The 24,835-nt window shown below is 47.6% G+C and overlaps 1 protein-coding gene across 2 annotated transcripts in view; it reads left to right on the top strand.

The window, feature by feature from the left end:
* The first annotated feature begins 14,389 nt into the window (after positions 1–14,389).
* CCNC (cyclin C) overlaps positions 14,390–24,835 on the top strand; it is a 35,204-nt gene continuing 24,758 nt past the window's right edge. Inside the window, exons 1-2 of one of the 2 annotated variants that reach the window (XM_073675758.1) lie at positions 14,390–14,606; positions 18,236–18,342. In XM_073675758.1, the coding sequence (XP_073531859.1) occupies positions 14,575–14,606; positions 18,236–18,342 (139 nt within the window). In that variant the 5' untranslated portion in view covers positions 14,390–14,574. The remainder of the gene's footprint in view (positions 14,607–18,235; positions 18,343–24,835) is intronic. The other variant, XM_073675757.1, reaches the window with a different exon arrangement.

Raw genomic sequence — 24,835 nt, 5'->3', positions numbered from 1 at the left:
ACTCCTTTAAAACTAGTGTTGCATCATCAATATACCATTCCACTGGCAGACACAGACAGAAGAGGCCCTGTGCATGAATAATATCATAATGCACAATTCCACATATTTTATCTCTTGGGCCCTGTACAGCTACACAGGCTGCACCAATATGTCCGCCCCGTGCCATTAGTAATCTGTCCCAGTGAGCTGGAATTATAATTTCATTATTAACCCCTTAATAACATCTGACGTACTAATACGCGTCTGTGCCCTGGGACTTAAGAGCCAGACCCGTATTAGTACGTCATGGCGATCGCGCGCGCACACAGGCTGTGCGGGCGCGATCGCCGCTGGGTGTCAGCTGATTGTCACAGCTGACACCCGGTACTATGTGCAGGGAGCGGTCCTGCACCGCTCCCAGCACATTAACCCCCGCGATGCTGCGATCGAAGTCGATCGCGGCATTGCGGGGGCAAGGGGAGGTGATCGGCGATACTCACCTCCTCTTCCGGCTTCCAGCGCAGTCTGCAAAGGCTTCCCGGGTGTTGCCATGACGACCCGATGTCGTCATGACAACATCCGGGTCACCAGAGAGCAGGAAGATTGCTTGGGCATGCGCAGTGCATCTCCAAGCAATCTTCACACTGTGCACTTCTGACAGCCTTCATGGCATAGGGATGGTGCTTCATTCCTGTGTCATGCAGGCGATCAGAAAAAAAAAAATGAAAGTCTCAGAGTGGGACAAAGTAATAAAGTGTATAAACTGTGTGAAAGAGGAAAAAAAAAAAATGTGCAAAAATATTATAAAAAAATAAAAAAAAATAATACACCAAAAATAAAAATATAATGTACCCATCAATAAATATTATTATAAAAAAAAAAAAAACAATAAAAGTACACATATTTGGTATCGCCGCGTCCGGAACAACCTGACCTATAAAACTGTCCCACTAGTTAACCCCTTCAGTGAACACGGTAAAAAAAAAAAAAAAAAAACGAAGCAAAAAACAATGCTTTATCACCATACCGCCAAACAAAAAGTGGAATAACACGCGATCAAAAAGACAAATATAAATAAAAATGATACCGCTGAAAACGTCATCTCGTCCGGCAAAAAACAAGCTGCCATACAGCTCCATCAGCCGAAAAATAAAAAAGTTATAGCTCTCAGAATAAAGCGATGCTAAAAAATATTTTTTTCTATAAAATAGCTTTTATTGTGTATAAGCGCCAAAACATAGAAAAATGATACAAATGTGGTACCGCTGTAAACGTACTGACCCGAAGAATAAAGCTACCTCATCAATTTTACCACACGCGGAACAGAATAAAAAAAAAAAAAAACAATTCCTGAATTGTTGGTTTTTGTTTATTCTGCCTCCCAAAAATCGGAATAGAAAGCAAACAAAAAATGTCACGTGCCTGAAAATGGCACCAATAACAACGTCAAGTCATCCCGCAAAAAACGAGCCGTCACATGACTGTCTGCCAAAATCTGGAAAAATTATAGCTCTCAAAATATGGCGATGCAAAAACTAGATTTTACAAAAAATGCGTCTTTTAGTGTGTGACAGCTGTCAGTCATAAAAACCCCATATGATTCTGGCATTGCTGTAATCACACCGACCCGAAGAATAAAGTCGTCTAATCACTTATACCGCACAAGGAACGGCGTCAAAAATAAACTCTTGGGTTAGGATTGGGCTAGGGTTAGGGCTGGGTTTGGGGCTAGGGTTGTGCTGGGGCTAGGGTTGTGCTGGGGCTAGGGTTGTGCTGGGGCTAGGGTTGTGCTAGGGTTAGGGCTGGGGTTGGGATTTTTTTCAAAAGTAAGAAAAAAAGATGACGATATGGCGACTAGTGTTGAGAGCAAGTGCTCGCTACTTGAGTTTGCATCGGGTGCTCTGGTATGCATTGAGTATCGTGGGGATTTGAGTGACATGCTCGAGTCTCTGCCCCATATGCTTCGCGGCCAAAAAACTTTACGGGTATTGCCTGCCATGCACGAGCGATCCCCGCATGTTTTTTTTTGGGTGTCTAATAAACGTGAAACATGCGGAGCAGGGACTCGAGCATGTCACTCGAGCACACGCTGTACATGGTGCATACCTGGGTACCCGATGCAAACTCAAGTAGCGAGCACTTGCGCTCAAGAATAATGACAACTTATTCAATATGATGACCTAATGTAAACAAATTCTGTGCCGTACCTCTGGGTTCAAAATGTTCACTATACACCTTAATAAAATCCTTGAGGGGTATAGTTTCCAAAATGGGGACACTTGTGGGGGAGCTCCACTGTTTAGGCACATCACGGGCTCTCCAAACGCGACATGGTGTCCGCTAACAAATTGAATGGAAAATTGGCTCAAATTGTTAGCGGACGCCATGTTGCGTTTGGAGAGCCCCTGTGTGCCCAAACATTGGAGCTCCCCCACAAGTGACCCCATTTTGGAAACTAGACCCCCCAAGGCACCTATCTAGATGCATAGTGAGCACTTGGAACCCCCAGGTGCTTCACAAATTGATTCGTAAAAATGAAAAAGTGAAAAAAAAAACACTTTTTCATTTTTATGAATCAATTTGTGAAGCACCTGGGGTTCCAAGGGCTCACTATGAATCTAGATAAGTGCCTTGGGGGGTCTAGTTTCCAAAATGGGGTCACTTGTGGGGGAGCTCCAAAGTTTGGGCACAGAGGGGCTCTCCAAACGCAATGTGGTGTCCGCTAACAATTTGAGCCGATTTTCCATTCAATTTGTTAGCGGATACCATGTTGTATTTAGAGAGTCCCTGTGTGTCCAAACATTGGAGCTCCCCCACAAGTGACCCCATTTTGGAAACTAGACCCCCCAAGGCACCTATCTAGATGCATAGTGAGCACTTGGAACCCCTAGGTGCTTCACAAATTGATTCGTAAAAATGAAAAAGTGTTTTTTTTTTCACTTTTTCATTTTTACGAATCAATTTGTGAAGCACCTGGGGGTTCCAAGTGCTCATTATGCATCTATAAAGGTGCCTTGGGGGGTCTAGTTTCCAAAATGGGGTCACTTGTGGGGGAGCTCCAAAGTTTGGGCACACAGGGGCTCTCCAAACACAACATGGCGTCCGCTAATTATTCAAGCAAATTTTACAATCAAAAAGTCAAATGGCGCTCCTTCCCTTCCGAGCCCTGCCGTGCGCCCAAACAGTGTTTTTTCCCCAAATATTGGGTATCTGCGTGCCCAGGGGAAATTGCACAACAAATTTTGGGGTCCATTTTTTCTTGTTACCCCTGTGAAAATAAAAAAAATTGGGTCTAAAGTAACATTTTTGTGAAAAAAGTTAAATGTTCATTTTTTTCTTCCACATTCAAAAAATTCCTGTGAAGCACCTGAAGGGTTAATAAAGTTCTTGAATGTGGTTTTGAGCACCTTGAGGGGTGCAGTTTTTAGAATGGTGTCACTTTTGGGTATTTTCTGTCAAAAAGACCTCTCCAAGTGACTTCAAATGTGATGTGGTCCCTAAAAAAATGGTTTTGTAAATTTTGTTGGAAAAATGAGAAATCGCTGGTCAACTTTTAACCCTTATAGCTCCCTAACTAAAAAAAAATTTTGGTTCCAAAATTGTGCTGATGTAAAGTAGACATGTGGGAAATGTTATTTATTAACTCTTTTGTGTGACATATCGCTCTGATTTCAGGGCTTAAAAATTCAAATTTTGAAAATTGCAAAATTTTCGCCAAATTTCCGTTTTTTTCACAAATAAACGCAAGTGATATCGAAGAAATTTTTCCACAATCATGAAGTACAATATGTCACGAAAAAACAATCTCAGAATCAGGGGGATCCGTTGAAGCGTTGCAGAGTAATTACCTCATAAAGTGACAGTGGTCAGAATTGTAAAAATTGGCCCGGTCATTAACGTGCAAACCACCCGCAGGGCTTAAGGGGTTAAAGGGGTAGTCCAGTACTTTATATTACCCCCCCCAATGTATCCCCACGGGGCCCCTAAGACTTTTTGCAAATACCTTCCTTTGCAGATACTGCCTGTGAGCGGCACAATCACTGGCCGCTCACAGGCATCACGTGACCCCCGGCTGCAGCCGGCTCTGACATCTGCTGATGTCACGACAAGTGCTGGTGTGGCCCGCCTTGTGGCAACAGTAGCAGATGAATTCTCCCGGAGGGCGACTGTAGCATCGGCGTCCCTGCCCTCTGCTAGGCAGGGATGCCGTCCCTCTCATCTCCGCGCTCCTCACGTGGGTCCCTCCAGTGCTCCCCTCTCTGTCGTCGCAGCGGCGTCTCTGCCCCATGTCAGACAGGGACACCGTCTCTCTCGCCCCCCGGCTTCTCCCTGTGCTCCGTTCCCTGCTGTGGCCGGCACGCGTTCCTCCTTCAGCAGAGTGCTTAGGGCACTCCCCCCCTCTTAAAGGGACTGCGCGCGTCTTCCTAAAAAGTCCCCGGCCAATGGCCAGAGGACTTCCCACATTTAAGGCACCTCCTCCAAAATGGAGGTGCCCGAGCAACAGTTGTCGCACTGTGTCTTCACCTCTGCTTCAGCCCTCAGGTCCCTCCGCTAGCCTGTCTAGTCCAGCCTGATTCCTGCCTGTCACCTGTCTGCTACCTGCCGGCACCTGCTGTATCTCTCTACCTGCTTACCTGGAAGCACCTGCCAGCACCCGCTGAGTTTATCTACCTGCTTATCCGGAAGCACCCGCCAGCACCTGCCGCGGCTATCCACCTGCTTACCCGGAAGCACCTGCCAGTACCTGCCGTGTCTATCTGCCCGCTGGGTTGAAGGTACCTGCCGTCTACCCAGAGACTGTCCCCGTCACTTGCCGTGACCTCCTGCCTGTCTACCCAGAGTCTGTCCCCGTCACTTGCCGTGACCTCCTGCCTGTCTACCCAGAGACTGTCCCCGTCACTTGCCGTGACTTCCTGCCTGTCTATCCAGAGACTGTCCCGGTCACTTGCCATGACCACCTGCCTGACTACCCAGAGACTATCCCCGTCACTTGCCGTGACCACCTGCCTGCTTACCCAGAGACTGTCCCCGTCACTTGCTGTGACTTCCTGCTTGCCTTCCCTGGGAGTCACCCGCTTCCTTACAAGGACTTCCCCTTTGTATTGCAGCTCAGAGGTTCCACCTCCGGATCCGTTACAGCGACGTTGGTCGTTGGTCCTCCCACGGGGTGGCGTTGTCCTCCTACGGGGTGGCGTTGTCCTTCTTCTTCTCCTCATCCAGGGGACATCCTCAGGACTGTCGGCGAGTAGGATCCTTCCCTCCGGCTCGGGCTCCGCCTGTAGCTGCAGGGCGCTCAGGACAGTGGTCAGGGTTTTACTTAGCTGACGCACTTCAGAGCGCAGGCTGTCCAGCTCGCTAGGGGGCACTGTTTGTGACGCGCTCCCTGAGCCGTGGGGTACCCGGAGCCGGGCCTTGTGGATGCTGGGGGTTGTAGTCACCGTGGCGGTGACCCGGTCCGTGACTCAGGGCGGTCAAACCAGGGTAGTCTATGTGTCTCTGTTCTATATAGTCCGACTACGCCATCTGTGGATTGCGGTTATTGGTAACCGCCGCTGCGGGGCAGTCCGCTGAAGCTGGTGGTATGTGCAGCAAGGTGATGTGACTCCCCACAGGCGGAGTGTAGCTTCAGGGCAGCGTATGCAGATGATGGTGGTGATGGTGCAAGGTGTCACGGTGCAAGAATAATCACAGAGTCCACACGATGCAGTCCCAGATCCTTTACTCACAGTTTAAACAGTTCCACGTACAGGGCCAGTGTAAGAGCCCACGGAGTCCTGTGCTCACGCAGTGAGGGGCTTGGTCGACCCTCAGGTAACTCCGGAGTATTTTCCAGGACCCCCTTCTGTGTGTCCTCTCTTCTTGTACCTCACACCTAGCGGCACCTCTGTCCAGTGTCCTCGGGCCTTGGCGGGTGACGTGTGTTCCGTCCCCTGGCCCTATGTGGCTACCTTCCTAGTGGCTGGTGTGGATGGCCTGCTGTACTTGAAGTGCTGCAGCCTCCGGTTCCCAGTTGAGCCCTGTAGTCTCTGCTGGTTGGGGGACCCGGTTCCCCTCTTCTGGCCTGACCCCCCCTACCTCCTGGCAGCGGCGGGTGTACGGGTGGCTTGCTGCACGGCCCGTACCCCTGGGGTCCCTTCTCTCCTCGTCCTGCTCCCACTCCTCTCTTCTCCTTCCAGGCTCAGGCCTCCTGGCTAGGCCCGCCTCTGGAGCAGAGCTCATGCAGAGCCTCTGCTCCTGTCACTTTCACTCTCCACCACTGTACTGATGAACCAAGATGGTTCCTTCCTTTTATACCTCCTACTCCAATGCTCCCAGGATTTACGTCCTCCACCCATCCACTACATAGTTCCCCCTCTCTAAGTGGTTCCTCCCCACTCCAGCCAGGGATCAGGGACACTTGTGCTCTCCTGTAGGAGCATTATCGCCCTGTCCCCTGGAAATGTGGTGTAGTGGATGTAGTGTTAGGGTCCTGAGCCATACTCCTTCCTTACCTGAGAGTGAGATACCACACCTCTGGGTGAGATGCAATACCTCTGTGGCGACCGAACCCTCAGGGGCGCCACATTTGCATCTTTGTTTCAGCCGTTAATGAAGGAGCAGTGGGTGCTGCGGGCACTGGGGTGGCCCCACCCTGGTACCGCTGGATAGCAGTATCTGATGGTTCCAGGGGCTGCAGACCCTTAATAGCCATGTCCTTCAGGGCGTCAAAGGTGGCATTTGGATGATCTAAGGCCCACCACCGTACGGTTCTGCTCTCTTCCTGGGATCTCAACCCCCGGATGAACTGTTCTGTCAGCATTTTGTCCTCACCATGTATGCTGGCTGGACTAGCCTGTTTCAGGGCCCGCAGGGCTTCCTGTAAGCGCCAGGCATAGTCCCGGATACTGTCCTCAGGTTTCTGGGCACAGTGGTAGAACCTCATCCGGAGATCTGTCTCAGTGCGGTTTTCAAAGACAGTTTGCAGTCTCTTAAAGATAATGGATACTGATTCCTGGTCTGCGGCTGGCCAGGTTTCAACTTCCCGCTCTGCGGCACCAGTCAATTGTCCCAGCACAACAGCGGCTCTCTGCTTACCAGTCATTGAGTACATATCCAGTACACCGCATATTTTCCTTTTGAATCCAGACAGGGTGTCTGGTTTGCCGTCATACTGGGGAAGCCATTTTGCTCCAGAGATATACGGTAGGGCCATGGGTATTAACGGAGTCATGATCCCTGCTGGTGGGGCGGCCGCTCTGGCCTGAGCAGCGCCGGGCGCAAGTTGAGCATCGAGAGCGTTATCCGGTGCTCCGGCGTCTTGCTGGCTGTCGGCCATGGTTGCGCCCCCCTAGTAAACCGTAGCCTACCTCCTGTTTCTTTTTTGGGTAGGCCGAAGCTCCGCAGACAACGGTCTCCTTCCAGGACCTGACGCTTCCTGGTGCTGCGTCAGAGCGCGAGGCGGGGCTTGAGATTCGTGCGCTACCAACGGTCAAGCCTCTCTGGTTCCCGCGGTTACGCCCCTCTTCTTCCCGCACGGCGGCGCGGTAATGGCGGCGATGTTGTTCACCACAGTTCAAATACAGTTCAATACGGCACACAGTACCCGGTGGCAACGGGCACGAAATCCTGTTTGTGACGCCAGAAAGAGAGATGTGTCACCCAGTGGGATATAGGGGGACTCGGTACCCGGGCCTTTTACCTTGCTTAGGATGTCACGGCAGTCGGCTCCCGGGTCCGTACTCTGGGGTCTCTCTTAAAAAGGGGTTTTTAGTGTATAGTTTGTTTCTTGACGCCACCTGTGGTTTCCGGTAATGGTTACCGGCGCTGCTGCAGACCTCCGGGGGTGATGAAATGGCAGCTGGGATGTTTCTGCTCCCCACAAGCGGAGCGGACCCCCGGGGCAGAGTTGATGGAAGGATGCAGGTGAAAGATGACCAGGTCAAGGGGAATGACGGACACGCACACAGGGGGTTTGCTTCAGTACCTTTACTGGAGTAATGGCAGGTATGGTCCAGGGTACTTGCTAGGAAGGATGCACTTCAGGACTTCTCCCCAGTGAGCGGGTATAAGGCCTCCTGATCCTTGTCTCTCTCTCTCTAAGCTTCTAGCCAGCCTGGAATTTGGCCTAGCTTCTGTGTTGTGTTGCTCTCTCACCTGACCGCTTGGTAGTAGGACCTTTCTTTGGCAACCACTATCCCTGGACGCCGTGGCCTTCATGGTTCCTAGTCCCGTTATTGCTGGTAGTTTCAGGATAACCAGGGGTCTGGAAGCCTCCTGGTATGCCGGTTGTCCCTACTGGGTATACAGGACCCTGTAGGCACGGACCCGGTGTCCGGTTTGTGTCTTGGGGTGAGCCTATGATGCTCCTCTGCCCCCTTAACTCCTCTTTGCCTCCGGCCACACTTGGGCCCTCAATACAGCAGCAGACGTGCTGCGTCTTCACTGCTCTCAGTGGCAGCACACTCTCTGATCTCTCTCACTAAACTGAACTGCCTGGCTCCACCCTCCATATATATATATATCCCTAACAGGGCTCCCTCTGGTGGTATGAGGTGGAAGGGTGGAGGTGTTTGTTTGTAATGAGGGCCTCTTGTGGAGAAGTCCATCCATGCACCCTTTTGGGTCCTGTGGTACCTGTAGTAGCAGGGTGCCCCACTGGCAGCAGCCGGGGGTCTTTGTCTTCCTGGTTCCACGGTGGCTGCTGGGTTGTGGGCAGGGTTACCCCCTGCGTCACACCCGGCATCCACCGTTAGCTCTGCCTCTCCCCATTCATTGGGAAAGTGCGCGGTGGATGCTGGGTGTGACGCGGGGGCTAACCCTGCCCACAACCCAGCAGCCACCGCGGGGACCTCAGCGCTGAGTTACGCCTCACTTGTAGTGTTGAGCATTCCGATACTGAAATATCGGGTATCGGCCGATATTCGCGGTATCGGAATTCCGATACTTAATTCCGATACTTTTACAATATCGAATACCGGAATCGGAAGTTCCCATAATGCCTGCGCTCTGCCGTTTCTCTGAAGGATGACAAGCTGGATGGCAGCGCTCAGCTGCGATCCAGCCTGTCATCAGAATGCCATCCCAGCGTGGGAGAATTCTCCTGATTGTTTAAAAGCCGGCGCGCGGTAAAAAGCCGCCGGCTTTTAAACAATCACACAGCCCCATACTGCTTCCCCGCAGCCTCCCACCCCGATCCTCCGCTCCCCTCGCCACCTCCCATCCCGATCGTAAGTTAGGACCGGGCGGGGAGCGCAGCACTAAGGAGAGGGGAGCGAAGGACCCGGGCGGGGAAGCCGGCAGTGAAAAGACTTCACCGCCGGCTTTCCCGTTCTGTGCTGCGCTTTCCCGCCGGTTATTTCAAATGAACAGCTGCGGTATCAGGTGATGCCGATCAGCTGTTCATTTGAAGTCGCCGCGGTGCCCTCAGAGGGTTCATGTGAGTTCATGCTTGACTGCATTGCATGAACTCACATGAACTTTCCCACGGTCGCACAGGTCAGCCTCACCTCCCAGACCCGTCATGATTGGTGTGTGTGGGTGTCTGTGCGATGTGTGCGGGTGTGCGCGGTGTCTGTGCGATGTCTGCGGGTGTGAGCGGTGTCTGTGCGATGTCTGCGGGTGTGTGCGGTGTCTGTGTGATGTGTGCGGGTGTGTGCGTGCAGGCAGACATAGGCCGATGTGACACTACTACTCCCATCGGCCTATGTCTGTCCCCCGTCCACTCGTGCCAGCAGGATCAGCTCGATGGGAGCAGTAGTTCCCATCAGCCTGATCCTGCTATATAAATGGCCCTACTGTGTCCCCAATAAATGTTAAATACATGTCATTGGTGGCCAGTGGTTGCCTACAATAAATTAGTTCATACATTACCTGTCCCCGCCGATCGCCACCTAAAATAAAGTAAAAAATAAAAAACTACCTATACTCACCTAGACACCTAATTCCCCGAAGCCATCGATCTCCTGTAATAAAATATAAAATAATAAACCACAACCTTATCCTTACCCCTCCGTAGTAGTCCACGAGTGTCCCACGAAGATCTCCAGTTCAGAGCAGCCACATAGAATGTGACCGCTCTGAACCGCTGCCGCCGCTAGAATGATGGGGCCGTAAAGCAGCCCCGTCATTGCATAAGCGGGTTCACCGGAGTTCAGGCAGCGCTGCTCCGGTCAACTCCTTTACGGCCCTGCTGTATCGTGAGAAATTCCCACGGTACGGTACAGCAGTGCGGTAAAGGAGGTCTCCGGAGCTGCGCTGACTGAATGCACTCCGGTGACCTCAGTCAGTGGCTCCCGCTGCCGGGAGCGGACGTGTTCCCGGCAGTGTGAGCTTACAGCAGCCATGCACAGCTGTCACCATCTCCAGATGTGACAGCTGTGCATGGGAGATCAGTGCAGGAACGTGGACAGGTAACTATTTTTTTTTAGTAAACTAAGAATTTAATAAAATTGTGTGTTTTATTTCAAATAAATTATTTTTTTCTGGGTGTAGTGTGTTTTTTCTTTTTAACACTTTGTAGGTTAGTAATGGGGGTGTCTTATAGATGCCCATCATTACTAACCTGGGCTTCATGGCAGCTGGCGCTGACATGAACCCCAGCCCTATTACCCCCTGCCACCGCACCAGGGCAGCGTGGAAGAGCGAGGCTAAGTGCCAGAATTGGCGCATCCTATGGATGCGCCATTTCTGGGGCGGCTGATGGCTGGTGTTTCTAGCCTGGGAGGGGGCCAATATTCATGGCACCCTTCCTGGGCTATTAATATCAGCCCCCAGCTGTCTGCCTAGCCTTTGCTAGCTATTAAAATAGGGGGGACCCCACGTCATGTTTTTGGGGGGGTCCCCCATTTTAATAGCTAGTAAAGGCTAGGTATTCAGCTGGGGGCTGATATTAGTAGTCTGGGAAGCTCCATGGGTATTACCCCCTTCCCAGGCTTCAAACATCTTCCCCAGCCGTCTGCTTAACCTCCGCTAGAGACTAAAATTATGGGGGATCCCACGCCAATTTTTTTTTTAAATAAATCCTTTATTTTAACACTAAATGACATTTGAGGAGTTAATAAAGATACAGTCCCTAAATTATTATTTATTTTTTAATTAATTTTTCCCAAAAATTTTGACGTGGGCTTTGCTATATTTTTGTATGCCAGCCAGGTACAGCATCCAGCTTCTATGAACGCGCCATTTTCCGAGGTGGCTGCGGACTGCAATTTGCAGCGGGGGGGGGGGGGCCCAGAAAGCTTGGGTCTCCCTGCGCTGCAGATTCCAGCCCCCAGCTGCCTAGTTGTACCTGGCTGGACACAAAAATAGGGCGAAGCTCCACGTATTTTTTTTTTTAATTATTTCATGAAATTCATGAAATAATAAAGAAAAAAAGGGCTTCCCTATATTGTTGTGTCCGGCCAGGTACAAATAGGCAGCTGGTGGTTGGGGGCAGCCCGTTCCTGCCTGCTGTACCTGGTTGGACACAAATATAGTGCAAAGCCCCACGTCAATTTTTTTTTAATTATTTCAGGAAATTCATGAAATAATTAAAAAAAAATTGACGTGGGGCTGCGTCCTATATTTGTGTCCAGCCAGGTACAGCAGGCAGGAACGGGCTGCCCCCAACCACCAGCTGCCTATTTGTACCTGGCCGGACACAACAATATAGGGAAGCCCTTTTTTAAAAAAATTATTTCATGAAATAATTAAAAAAAAATTGACGTGGCGCTTCGCACTATATTTGGGTCCAGCCAGGTACAGCAGGCAGGAACGGGCTGCCCCCAACCACGAGCTGCCTATTTGTACCTGGCCGGACACAACAATATAGGGAAGCCCTTTTTTTCTTAATTATTTCATGAATTTCATGAAATAATTAAAAAAAAAAATACGTGGGGCTTCGCCCTATTTTTGTGTCCAGCCAGGTACAACTAGGCAGCTGGGGGCTGGAATCTGCAGCGCAGGGAGGCCCAAGCTTTCTGGGCCCCACCCGCTGCAAATTGCAGTCCGCAGCCGCCGCGGAAAATGGCGCGTTCATAGAAGCGCCATCTTCTGGCGCTGTACCCAACTCATCCAGGGCCCTGGTGCGGTGGCTCACTGGGTAATAAAGGGGTTAAGGCCAGCTTGGCATTATCAGCTGGCCCTAAGCTCGAAATTCATGGGGTCACGCCAATATTAGACATGATCGCCATGAATTTCTAGTAAAGTATTTAAAAAAAACACAACACCCAGAATAAAGTCCTTTAATTGAAATAAACACACAATTCTTTATTGTTCTAAATTAAACCATACTTACCGTCACGCCCATTCCAGCTGAAGCCAACGATCTCCTGCAATAAAAGAAAAATAATAAACCAACCTCATCCTTACCTTCCCATGGATCCCACAACAGCTTCAGCTCTGCTACATCGAGATGACAGGCTGGACCGCAGCAGAACGCTGCCATCCAGCCTGTCATCCCGCAGACACTGAGAAGCGCAGGCATGCTTGCGCTCCTCAGTGTCTCTCTGTGACGGCATAAAGATGAGCCGAGTTCATGTCCAATGAACTCAGCTCACCTCATGCACGTCACTGACAGCGTGGGAAAATTCTCCTGCACTCAGCGCTTCAGCGTGAGAATTCTCCCACGCTGTCAGTGACGTACATGTAGTGAGCTGAGTTCATTGGACATGAGCTCACCTCATGCACGTCACTGACAGCGTGGGGAATTTCTCACGCTGAAGCGCTGAGTGCAGGAGAATTTTCCCATGCTGTCAGTGATGTGCATGAGGTGAGGTCATGTCCAATGAACTCGGCTCACCTCATGCACGTCACTGACAGCGTGGGAAAATTCTCCTGCACTCAGCGCTTCAGCGTGAGAATTCTCCCACGCTGTCAGTGACGTGCATGAGGTGAGCCGAGTTCATTGTCGGCTCATCTTTATGCCGTCACAGAGAGACACTGAGGAGCGCAAGCATGCCTGCGCTTCTCCGTGTCTGCGGGATGACAGGCTGGATGACAGCGTTCTGCTGCGGTCCAGCCTGTCATCTCGATGTAGCAGAGCTGGAGCCGTCGTGGGAACCATGGAAAGGTAAGGATGAGGTTGCTTTATTATTTTTCTTTTATTGCAGGAGATCGTTGGCTTCAGCTGGAATGGGCGTGACGGTAAGTATGGTTTAATTTAGAACAATAAAGAATTGTGTGTTTATTTCAATTAAAGGACTTTATTCTGGGTGTTTGTGTTTCTTTTTTACTTTGACTATGGGGTTAGTAATGGGGGTGTCTTATAAATGCCTCTCCATTACTAACCTGGGCTTGATGTCAGCTGGCATTATAAGCTGACATCAACCCCAGCCCTATTACCCCACTGCCACCGCTACAGGGCAGTGGGAAGAGCGAGGCTAAGTGCCAGAATTGGCACATCCTATGGATGCGCCATTTCTGGGGCGGCTGACGGCTGGTGTTTCTAGCCTGGGAGGGGGCCAATATTCATGGCTCCCTTCCTGGGCTATTAATATCAGCCCCCAGCTGTCTGCCTAGCCTTTGCTAGCTAGTAAAATAGGGGGGACCCCACGTCATTTTTTTGGGGGGGTCCCCCATTTTAATAGCTAGTAAAGGCTAGGTATTCCGCTGGGGGCTGATATTAGCAGCCTGGGAAGCTCCGTGGGTATTACCCCCTTCCCAGGCTTCAAACATCTGCCCCAGCCGTCTGCTTAACCTCCGCTAGAGACTAAAATTACGGGGACCCCACGCCAATTTTTTTTTAAATAAATCCTTTATTTTAACACTAAATGACAAGTACAGTAATCAACACTGTCACTGTACTTATTATATATGTGACTGACATGTTTCTATCTATCTAATCTATGTGTGATGCTCTATTCTTTCTGTTGTAAATTGTCGGGTACCGGTGTATGCCGCTGCTGAATTGCCGGCTTTTCGTGTAATACATTCTACATTATTCTTAGTTGTTTTACTTCATGTAGAATTAACCTACAAGGAAAGAAAGGGTTTACTTTCATTCCGATATTTCTGTCCCATTGACTTGCATTGGTTTCCGGTATCGGAATCGGCGATATCCGATACTTTTTGAGTATCGGTTCGATCCAATCCGATACGATATTTCCTGATATCGGAAGGTATCGCTCAACACTACTCACTTGTCATGATGTCAGCGCGGGGTCATGTGATGCCTGTGAGCGGCCAGTGATAGCGCCGCTCACAGGCAGTATCTGCAACATAAGGTATTTACAAAAATCCTTAGGCCCCGGGGCGTGGGGGAATCTAAAGTACTGGACAACTTCTTTAATGAAGTTTTCCAGAATTTTAGTTGCAGGATTTTAAAAATTTGAGAAGTAAATCTAATAAAGGGTGCAAACCATAGAACTGATCCCTCTCCATAGAGGTTGTGATCAGTGGGCAATACAGCAAGAGACAGCGCCTTCAGCGGAGCAGCTAGGAGAGGCCGGAGTAGCGGGAAGCTGCTGTCACTGGTTCCCGGCGCTGCTGTTTCCGCACGGACGTGTTTGCAGGGTGCACGCCGGCTCTCTTCCTGGAGTCATTGCTGCAGCTCTTTGCACTTTGCGGTCGGCGGCGCAGAGCGGCGGATCCGGGCTCGCAGTGACGTCACTCTGTGCTCGGGCTCCCGGTGTGGCGCTCATGGCGGGGAACTTCTGGCAGAGCTCTCACTAGTAAGTGCGGCGGGAGCCCGGGCCTCCGGAGAGCAGGGAGCAGGGCTGTCCTGAGCGGGCTCACTATGGTGTGCGGTCACACAGGCGGCTGCTGCCTATGGGCGCTGGTGTGACGGCGGTGTCCTGGCCGCCGGGGCTCTTGCTGGGGACAGCCCGGTGCCTCCTCTCCTTCCAGGACCTGCTGCCTTAGCTGTCGGCCGGCAGAGCTGCAGCAGGGCTTGTTCTTCCTGCACCAGCTCTGGTTTTCTTGTTCTTCCTGCACCAGCTCTGGTTTTCTTGTTCTTCCTGCACCAGCTCTGGTTTTCTTGTTCTTCCTGCACCAGCTCTGGTTTTCTTGTTCTTCCAGCACCAGCTCTGGTTTTCTTGTTCTTCCTGCACCAGCTCTGGTTTTCTTGTTCTTCCTGCACCAGCTCTGGTTTTCTTGTTCTTCCTGCACCAGCTCTGGTTTTCTTGTTCTTCCAGCACCAGCTCTGGTTTTCTTGTTCTTCCAGCACCAGCTCTGGTTTTCTTGTTCTTCCTGCACCAGCTCTGCTTTTCTTGTTCTTCCTGCACCAGCTCTGCTTTTCTTGTTCTTCCTGCACCAGCTCTGCTTTTCTTGTTCTTCCTGCACCAGCTCTGCTTTTCTTGTTCTTCCTGCACCAGCTCTGCTTTTCTTGTTCTTCCTGCACCAGCTCTGCTTTTCTTGTTCTTCCTGCACCAGCTCTGCTTTTCTTGTTCTTCCAGCACCAGCTCTGCTTTTCTTGTTCTTCCAGCACCAGCTCTGCTTTTCTTGTTCTTCCAGCACCAGCTCTGCTTTTCTTGTTCTTCCAGCACCAGCTCTGCTTTTCTTGTTCTTCCAGCACCAGCTCTGCTTTTCTTGTTCTTCCAGCACCAGCTCTGCTTTTCTTGTTCTTCCAGCACCAGCTCTGCTTTTCTTGTTCTTCCAGCACCAGCTCTGCTTTTCTTGTTCTTCCAGCACCAGCTCTGCTTTTCTTGTTCTTCCTGCACCAGCTCTGCTTTTCTTGTTCTTCCTGCACCAGCTCTGCTTTTCTTGTTCTTCCTGCACCAGCTCTGCTTTTCTTGTTCTTCCTGCACCAGCTCTGCTTTTCTTGTTCTTCCTGCACCAGCTCTGGTTTTCTTGTTCTTCCTGCACCAGCTCTGGTTTTCTTGTTCTTCCAGCACCAGCTCTGGTTTTCTTGTTCTTCCTGCACCAGCTCTGGTTTTCTTGTTCTTCCTGCACCAGCTCTGCTTTTCTTGTTCTTCCAGCACCAGCTCTGCTTTTCTTGTTCTTCCAGCACCAGCTCTGCTTTTCTTGTTCTTCCAGCACCAGCTCTGCTTTTCTTGTTCTTCCAGCACCAGCTCTGCTTTTCTTGTTCTTCCAGCACCAGCTCTGCTTTTCTTGTTCTTCCAGCACCAGCTCTGCTTTTCTTGTTCTTCCTGCACCAGCTCTGCTTTTCTTGTTCTTCCTGCACCAGCTCTGCTTTTCTTGTTCTTCCTGCACCAGCTCTGCTTTTCTTGTTCTTCCTGCACCAGCTCTGCTTTTCTTGTTCTTCCTGCACCAGCTCTGCTTTTCTTGTTCTTCCTGCACCAGCTCTGCTTTTCTTGTTCTTCCTGCACCAGCTCTGCTTTTCTTGTTCTTCCTGCACCAGCTCTGCTTTTCTTGTTCTTCCTGCACCAGCTCTGCTTTTCTTGTTCTTCCTGCACCAGCTCTGCTTTTCTTGTTCTTCCTGCACCAGCTCTGCTTTTCTTGTTCTTCCAGCACCAGCTCTGCTTTTCTTGTTCTTCCTGCACCAGCTCTGCTTTTCTTGTTCTTCCTGCACCAGCTCTGCTTTTCTTGTTCTTCCTGCACCAGCTCTGCTTTTCTTGTTCTTCCTGCACCAGCTCTGCTTTTCTTGTTCTTCCTGCACCAGCTCTGCTTTTCTTGTTCTTCCTGCACCAGCTCTGCTTTTCTTGTTCTTCCTGCACCAGCTCTGCTTTTCTTGTTCTTCCTGCACCAGCTCTGCTTTTCTTGTTCTTCCTGCACCAGCTCTGCTTTTCTTGTTCTTCCTGCACCAGCTCTGCTTTTCTTGTTCTTCCTGCACCAGCTCTGCTTTTCTTGTTCTTCCTGCACCAGCTCTGCTTTTCTTGTTCTTCCTGCACCAGCTCTGCTTTCCTTGTTCTTCCTGCACCAGCTCTGCTTTTCTTGTTCTTCCTGCACCAGCTCTGCTTTTCTTGTTCTTCCTGCACCAGCTCTGCTTTTCTTGTTCTTCCTGCACCAGCTCTGCTTTTCTTGTTCTTCCTGCACCAGCTCTGCTTTTCTTGTTCTTCCTGCACCAGCTCTGCTTTTCTTGTTCTTCCTGCACCAGCTCTGCTTTTCTTGTTCTTCCTGCACCAGCTCTGCTTTTCTTGTTCTTCCTGCACCAGCTCTGCTTTTCTTGTTCTTCCTGCACCAGCTCTGCTTTTCTTGTTCTTCCTGCACCAGCTCTGCTTTTCTTGTTCTTCCTGCACCAGCTCTGGTTTCCTTGTCCATTTGACTTTCTGATCTTTTATTCCTTTTTTATTTTGGGAGGTGATGTTATTTTTACACTTTGCGTTCTAACAGGAGGAGGAATATGAACTGATAGAATTAATCATCTATCATATTCCCCCACAACATTTTAAATGCTGTTACAATTGACAGCGGCATGTAAGAGGTTAAATTGCTGTGATCATACATATCTCCGGAGTCCGCTCCATAAACGCAGTGCACAAATTTCAAAGTGCGCCCCTCAAACTCACCGGATATGGCCGGTATCCCTGATGACCGGTCTCACGGTGTGACTGTGCATATTAAAGGGGTGGTCTGCTTTACAAAACCCAGTTTCACATGCCCTATTGGAGAGTTGGGCACAGTTTCCATCTGAGCTAGTAACTTCCCTCCATGGGTTTCCATTACACAAACAGAAGTGTAAAATAATGGCAGTCCTGGACCTCTTGCACGTCAGACACCGGCAGTGCCTGACTGACCCCATTGACTATATTGGGGTCTGTAGGTTTCCCGTCATGATGGCACATTAGGGCTCCATTAGGGTTAGTGCATTTTACTGGAACAAATGGAGCTGATCGCTGTATTAGGGTTTGTTCCGGTAAAAGTAACAGAATCAATCTGAAATTAAGCCTCCATTGCAGGTGAGAATAAAGGCTTAGAGTAGCTCACGTATACCGTACATCCCTGATACGTTCTCATTGTCTTACCAAGAGACACGATTGATGGGAAAAGTTTAGTCCAGCTGTACAACTCCCCTATAGAGACTGGACGGGGACTTACTGTCTATATACTTCTTCCTATACAAGTCCTTTATGTTACCATAGGGAATCTTCATCCAAAAGTTCTCTGGATGTCCACTCTAGGCCATGTTCACATGTTCAGTATTTGGTGAGGTTTTTACATTCGTATTTGTAAGCCAAAACCAGGAGTAGGTGATAATACAGAAGTGGTGACGAGTTTCTATTATACTTTTCCTCTGATTGTTCCACTTCTGGTTTTGGATTACAAATACTGCGGTAAAATACTGACCACATACTGAAAGTGTGCACATGGTCATAAAATAATGCTTCTCTTATCCCAATCCTGGCCGTCCTCAGTATATAAACACTTTTCTTATATTCATCCATACTTTTGTTTTTCCCAGCTTGCAGTGGATACTGGATAAACAAGATTTATTAAAGGAACGACAAAAAGACCTGAAATTCTTAAGTGAGGAAGAGTATTGGAAGCTGCAGATATTTTTTACAAATGGTAAGCAGGTTAATGCAGGCACATGAACTTAATGTACTGCTATCTTTTAGGAGTCCAATTATTCATTATGAGATGTTTTGTGATGGATCTGGTTGACTTACGTGGTTTGAAAAACAGGGCTGTGTTAAAAACAAGCAACACCTGTTTATGGTTTGTATCTGGTATTGCAGCTGCAATGCCATACACAACCTGTGGACCGATGTGGCACTGTTATATGATGAAAGCAGCCAAGCTTTTCCACTGCTATACAGTCGATTTACAATTTGACATTTTCTTTAGCCCCTTGATGACATGGGACATGCATGTGTGGCGTACGTCAGGTGTATGGAGCAGGCTCAGGGCTGTTTTATAGAGCCAGCACTTGCCTGTAAAAGACAGTGATTGGTGCCAACTCTGATCACTGCTGTGTAAAAACACATAAATGTCTCTGTCAATCTCTGACAGCGTGTGATGTAACTATTCTGGCACTTGTTTGCCCTGCTATGAGGGCATGGGTATTATTTGCCATGACAGAGAAAAGGCCCTCCCGTCACTTCCATAAAGGCCTTCCTTATGCTGGGCTGGGCTTCATAAAAGATTGACCGCACTCAGGCCAAAAATACACTCATTGGCCAGCCTGATCAGTAAGTTATATCACTTACTCTTAAAGCTCACTTGTTCTTTTTTGGGGCTAGACAACATGTCTTAGGCCTGTTACTTATCTCTGCTAAGAATTAACTTATCCAACTTGCTACCTCCCAAACAGTAGCCATAACTGAGGGAGCAGAGTTCTGGAGAGAGGGCCACACTTTCCGATGAATTGCGAATACTTCCATCCACGTTCTCTTGACTAGAATCACCTATGTACTTCAGTTGTGGGGCGGGTCTTGCAATCAGCTTTAATGTCTTCTCTAACACTTAAAGCATACCTACACTTACAAAAGAAAAGTGACTATAGTGTACGACTGCCCTATAATTATGTTTTCTAAATCAGTCTGTTTTTACTGATGACCCGCAGCAAGGACCACCCAAAGTCTGTGCTGGAGGCTGCTCTACCCTAGGCATTGTCCTTCTCCTGCTGCTAGGCTGCTGTCTTCATTGCTGGAGGGAACGTCATGGGTTTTAGGCTGTGTGCCCACTATGCGTTTTTTAAGCGTTTCCGCAGCGGCAATTCCGCTGCAGAAACGCTTAAAAAATTCTTGGTAGAAGGTCTGCCATGTTCCCCAATGATAATCCGCATGTGCTGTGCACATGCTGCGGAAATTTCTGCTGCGGATTATCATTGCAGAAAAATCCACAGCACTACCAATTATTTTGCGGAATCGCAGCGTTTTTGCCGCCATTGACTTGCATTGAATCGCTTAATATCCGCATGACTACACGTGCACATGCGGATATTAAGCGATTCAATGTGCGGATGGTACCCGGGTCTGGACAAGAGGAGACTCTCCTCCAAACCCAGGTACCATAGTACCTGTAAAAAAAAAGAATTTAAAATAAAAAATATGCATTATACTCACCTTCTGATGGCCCCCGGTCTCCATAGTGATGCGTCCTGGCTTCCCAGCAGCTCGCGATGGTCTAAAAGGACCTTCCATGATGTCATTTAGTCATGTGATTCCAAGTGTGTTGAAATTGAAAAAAAAGTGCAATTCCACAATTGTTTTTTGGGTTTTTTATTTACCATGTTCACTATACCTGGCAATATGATTCTCCAGGTGAGTATGATTATGTTGATACCAAACTTGTATAGTTTTTATTTATGTGGTGAATTTTTTTTGGGAGATTTGTAAAAAAAAAAAAAAAAAAATATATATATTTTTTTGCTTGTCGCCATTTTCCAAAACCTGTATCATTCTCAATTTTCTGGATATGGGGCTGTATGAGGGCTTATTTTTTGCTCCCTGAACTGACGTTTTTACTGACACCATTTTGGGAGAGATACAATGTTTTGATTGCATCTTATTGGATTTTATTGCAATGTTGCAGCAGACCAAAAAAATGTAATTCTGGGGTTCCAATTTTATTTTTCTGGTTACGCAGTTTACCGATCGCATTAATTTATTTTAGCAAAATTTACAAACTCTTTGCAATAAACCGGAATTGAGTTCTTCAAATTCAACACGTTGACCCCGATTCATCAGTGTTTATGGCATAAGCACTTTAAAAAATTGCTAACATTTTTGCACAACATGAAGCTGGCGACTTTTGCTGTTTTCTCGCCAATTTTGGGGAGAAGCCGGGGACAGGGCTTAGCTACGCCCACCCACTAAACTCATGGAAAGTGGTAATGTTTCTTACTCCAGAAATGTTACTACAGTCCCCATCCCTGATAAGATGCGACAAATTCATTAAGTGGTGGGTGCCTCCAAATGAATTCAGCACATCATAGTTTTGCATGCCCCTCATACGAAATGCCAGTCTTAATATTGCAGTCTCTGAGTTGTTAAACCCCTGATTAGAATCCCTAGCTCTCATTCACAGACCAAGTGTTGGCTGAAGCAGTCAAGGGTTTCATTAGCTGCATCAGTTGTGTTTGAGAATAAAACACATCCAATACCTGGACTAGCTAGGGGTTGTTAACTGTGATGTTTGATTGCATGATAGAAATATGGCCAAGTAAGAGAATAGATGATTCCTTTGCACTAACAAGGAAAATAGTATAAAAATATAGCATTGTATGATCCTAGACCAGGGATGGCAAACACACACAGAGGGCCAAAATGAAAATCTTGGATAAAGTCGGAGGCCAAACAGTACATAGTATAATGGCTCCCACATAGTCCTCCATACAGCATAATGGCTCCCACATAGTCGTCCATACAGTATAATGGGCCCCACATATTCCTCCATACAGTATAATGGGACCCACATAGTCCTCCTTATAGTATTAAGAGCCTCACATTGCCTTCTATACAGTATAATGGGACCCACAAAGTCCTCTTTACTGAATAATGGCCCTATATAGGGGTGGTGGTTCTGGTGTCACGGGCCTTATATAATCACCCTGCGGACCAGATTTTGACATTTATGTTCTAGAGATACAGCTGGAAGCGGAGTATACAAGTCCAAGGTTAAAAAAACACAGGCTACACTACCAAGATGTGGCAAATGAGGAAGCCATCACCAGCGACCCCCAGACTCCTGAGGAGGCAGGTGGCCAAAAAACCTTTGTTGACCTCAAAAGACCTGCAGCAGGATTTGGTTGCAGCAGGCACAGAGGATCAGTTTGTACATGTATCTAAAATTAGTAAGGCAGTAGCGTTTCCACCAGTGAATTTAGTGAGACAGTGACCCAGGCAACTTAAGTAAAACGTCCTTTATTATTCAAATACTGCACTCTCGAAATAGCTCCGGATCGCAGCCGGGAACGTGTAGATAAAGTCCAGTGCCTCTGGCACTTGCACCCCCGTAAGGTTTTCGGGTGCCCATGTCGCTGGCTCTGGGCTGTATTAGCTTCACATAGCCAGGCATACGTCCACAGCACCTTCAGCTCTGCTACATGTGAAATCCAAACACAAACTGACATACCCAATCCTTAACTGCAGGTTTAAATGAAAACCGTGGCCATGTGCCACAAGACCCAGACTGGAGGGCGAGATCTGTCCCACTACCATCCTACAGATCTCTCCAAAAATAAAGCCCAATGTATAGTGAAAATCACGATCTTCTATGAACGCCAGATACAGGCTGGCTTTCACAGGAGAATTGTCATGACAAGCACGGAGCTCTTCAGCAGACTTCCGGCTGTCATGGCAACCCATCGGCGCCCCTTGATGATGTCACAGGCGCGCCGATAGGTTGCCATGACAGCCGGAAGCTCCACTCCACCCGTGGCTGTTAGAGCCAGATTATGGCAAATTAGCCATCATCTGTCGGGAAAGATGCAGGCTCGGCATGCGAACCCGCATCAAAGTCAGGCTGGGACATGACATTTTTACATAGCCCCTTCATGACATCTGATGTACAGTTAATACCAATAAAGTATTTTTTGGTTATAAGGGCCCATTCAGATGTCACTGACCCGACTCCCCCACCTCTCCACCCCCAGGAGCTGTGGTATGATCAGATCATGTGCCTCTACGGATGCACATTTATAAGATTATCTCAGCACTGGAACATTTTATTTAAACACATCCAATTGTGGAACTTATTATTATTATTATTATTATTATTCAAAGATCTATTGATTAAAATTAACTTTTGTTCACGAGAAAACCCCTTTAACCCCTTTACCTCCGAGAGTGGTTTGCACATTAATGACCAGGCCAATTTTTACTATTCTGACCACTGTCACTTTATGAGGTAATAACTCTGAAACGCTTCAACGCATCTCACTGATTCTGAGATTGTTTTTTCATGAAATATTGTACTTCATGATAGTGGTAAAAGTCTTCAATATCACTTGCGTTTATTTGTGAAAAAATTGGAAATTTGGCAAAAATTTTGAAAATTTTGCAATTTTCAAAATTTGAATTTTCATGCCCTTAAATCAGAGAGAGATGTCACATAACATAGTTGGTAAATAGCATTTCCCACATGTCTGCTTTACATCAGCACAATTTTGGAACCCAAATTTTTTTTTTGTTAGGAAGTTATAAGGGTTAAAAGTTGACCAGCGATCTCTCACTTTTCCAACAAAATTTACAAAACAATTTTTTTAGGGACCACATCACATTTGAAGTGACTTTGAGGGGCCTTTATGACAGAAAATACCCAAAAGTGACACCATTCTGAAAACTGCACCCATCAAGGTGCTCAAAACCACATTCAAGAAGTTATTAACCCTTAAGGTGCTTCACAGGAATTTTTAGAATGTGTAAAAAAAAAAAAAAATTAACATTTACATTTTTTTCACAAAAATGTTACTTTAGAACCCAATTTTTTTTATTTTCGCAGAGGTAACAGGAAAAAATGGACCCCAAAATTTGTTGTGCAATTTGTCCTGAGCATGCCAATACCCCATATGTAGGGGAAAACCACTGTTTGGGAGCACGGCAGGGCTCTGAAGGGAAGGAGCGCCATTTGACTTTTTGAATGTAAAATTTGCTTCAATAATTAGTGGACGCAATGTCGCGTTTGGAGAGCCCCTGATGTGCCTAAACATTGGAAACCGCCCACAACTGACCCCATTTTGGAAACTATACCCCTCAGGGAACTTCTCTAGATGTGTGATGAGCACCCTGAGCCCCCAGGTGCTTTACAGAAGTTTATAACGTAGAGCCGTGAAAATAAAAAAAATCTAACTTTTTCCACAAAAATTATCTTTTAGCCCCAAATTTTTTATTTTCACAAGGTTAAGAGGAGAAAATGGAGCCCAAAAACTGTTGTGCAATTTCTCCTGAGTACGTCGCTACTTCATATGTGGGGAAAATACACTGGGCACACGGCAGGGTTCAAAAGGGAAGGAGTACTGTTTGACTTTTTGAGTGCAAAATTGACTGGAACCGAGAGCGGACGCCCATGTCGTGTTGTTTGGAGAGCCCCTAATGTGCCTAAATAGTGGAAACCCCCCACAAGTGACCCCATTTTGGAAATAAAATCCTTGAGGGGTGTAATCAAGGGGTATAGTGAACATTTTGAACCCAGCGGTACGACAGAATTTGATAACATTAGGTCATCATATTGAATAAGTTGTCATTAGTCTTGAGCGCAAGTGCTCGCTACTTGAGTTTGCATCGGGTACTCAGGTATGCACCATGTATCGCGGATACTCGAGTCCATGCCCCGCGTGTTTCACAGTTATTAGAAACCCAGCAAAAAAACATGCGGGGATCGATAATGCATGTCAGGCAATCCCTGCAGGATTTTTTTGGCAGTATAACAGCCGCAAAACATATGGGGCAGAGACTCGAGCATGTCACTCGAGCACCCGAGATCCTCGGTGAATACCCGAGTACCCAATGCAAACTTAATTGCTCTCAACACTAGTCGTCATATCGTGATCATTTATTTTTCTTTACTTTTGAAAAAATCACAACCCTAACCCTAGAGTTTATTTTTTACGCTGTTTCTCATGCAGTATAAGTGATTAGACAACTTTATTCTTCGGGTCGGTGCGATTACAGCGATACCAGATTCACTAAAAAATCCCTTTTTTTTTTTTTTTTGCAAAGGCTAGTTTTTGCATTGCCATATTTTGAGAGCTATAATTTTTCCATATTTCGGGCACCAGAGTCATGTGATGGCTTGTTTTTTGCGGAACACATTGACGTTTTTATTGGTACCATTTTCGGGCACGTGACATTTTTTGATCGCTTTCTATTCCCATTTTTGGGAGGCAGAATAAACAAAAGCTAACAATTCAGGAATAGGTTTTTTTTTTTTTTTTTTATGCCGTTCTGCGTGTGGTAAAATTGATAAGGCTGCGTTATTCTTTCTGTTAGTACATTTACAGCGCTACTACATTTATATAATTTTTTTATGTTATGGCGCTTTTACACAATAAAAACTATTTTATAGGAAAAAATCTTTTTTTTGTATACCTTTATTCTGAGAGCTATAACTTTTTTAT

The sequence above is a fragment of the Phyllobates terribilis genome, unplaced genomic scaffold, assembly GCF_046119375.1.
Source record: "Phyllobates terribilis strain yellow unplaced genomic scaffold, ASM4611937v1 Scaffold_3__8_contigs__length_932513732, whole genome shotgun sequence".
Lineage (NCBI taxonomy): Eukaryota > Metazoa > Chordata > Amphibia > Anura > Dendrobatidae > Phyllobates > Phyllobates terribilis.
Note: the sequence above shows the minus strand (reverse complement) of the source record. Positions and strands in the feature narration are given on the sequence as shown.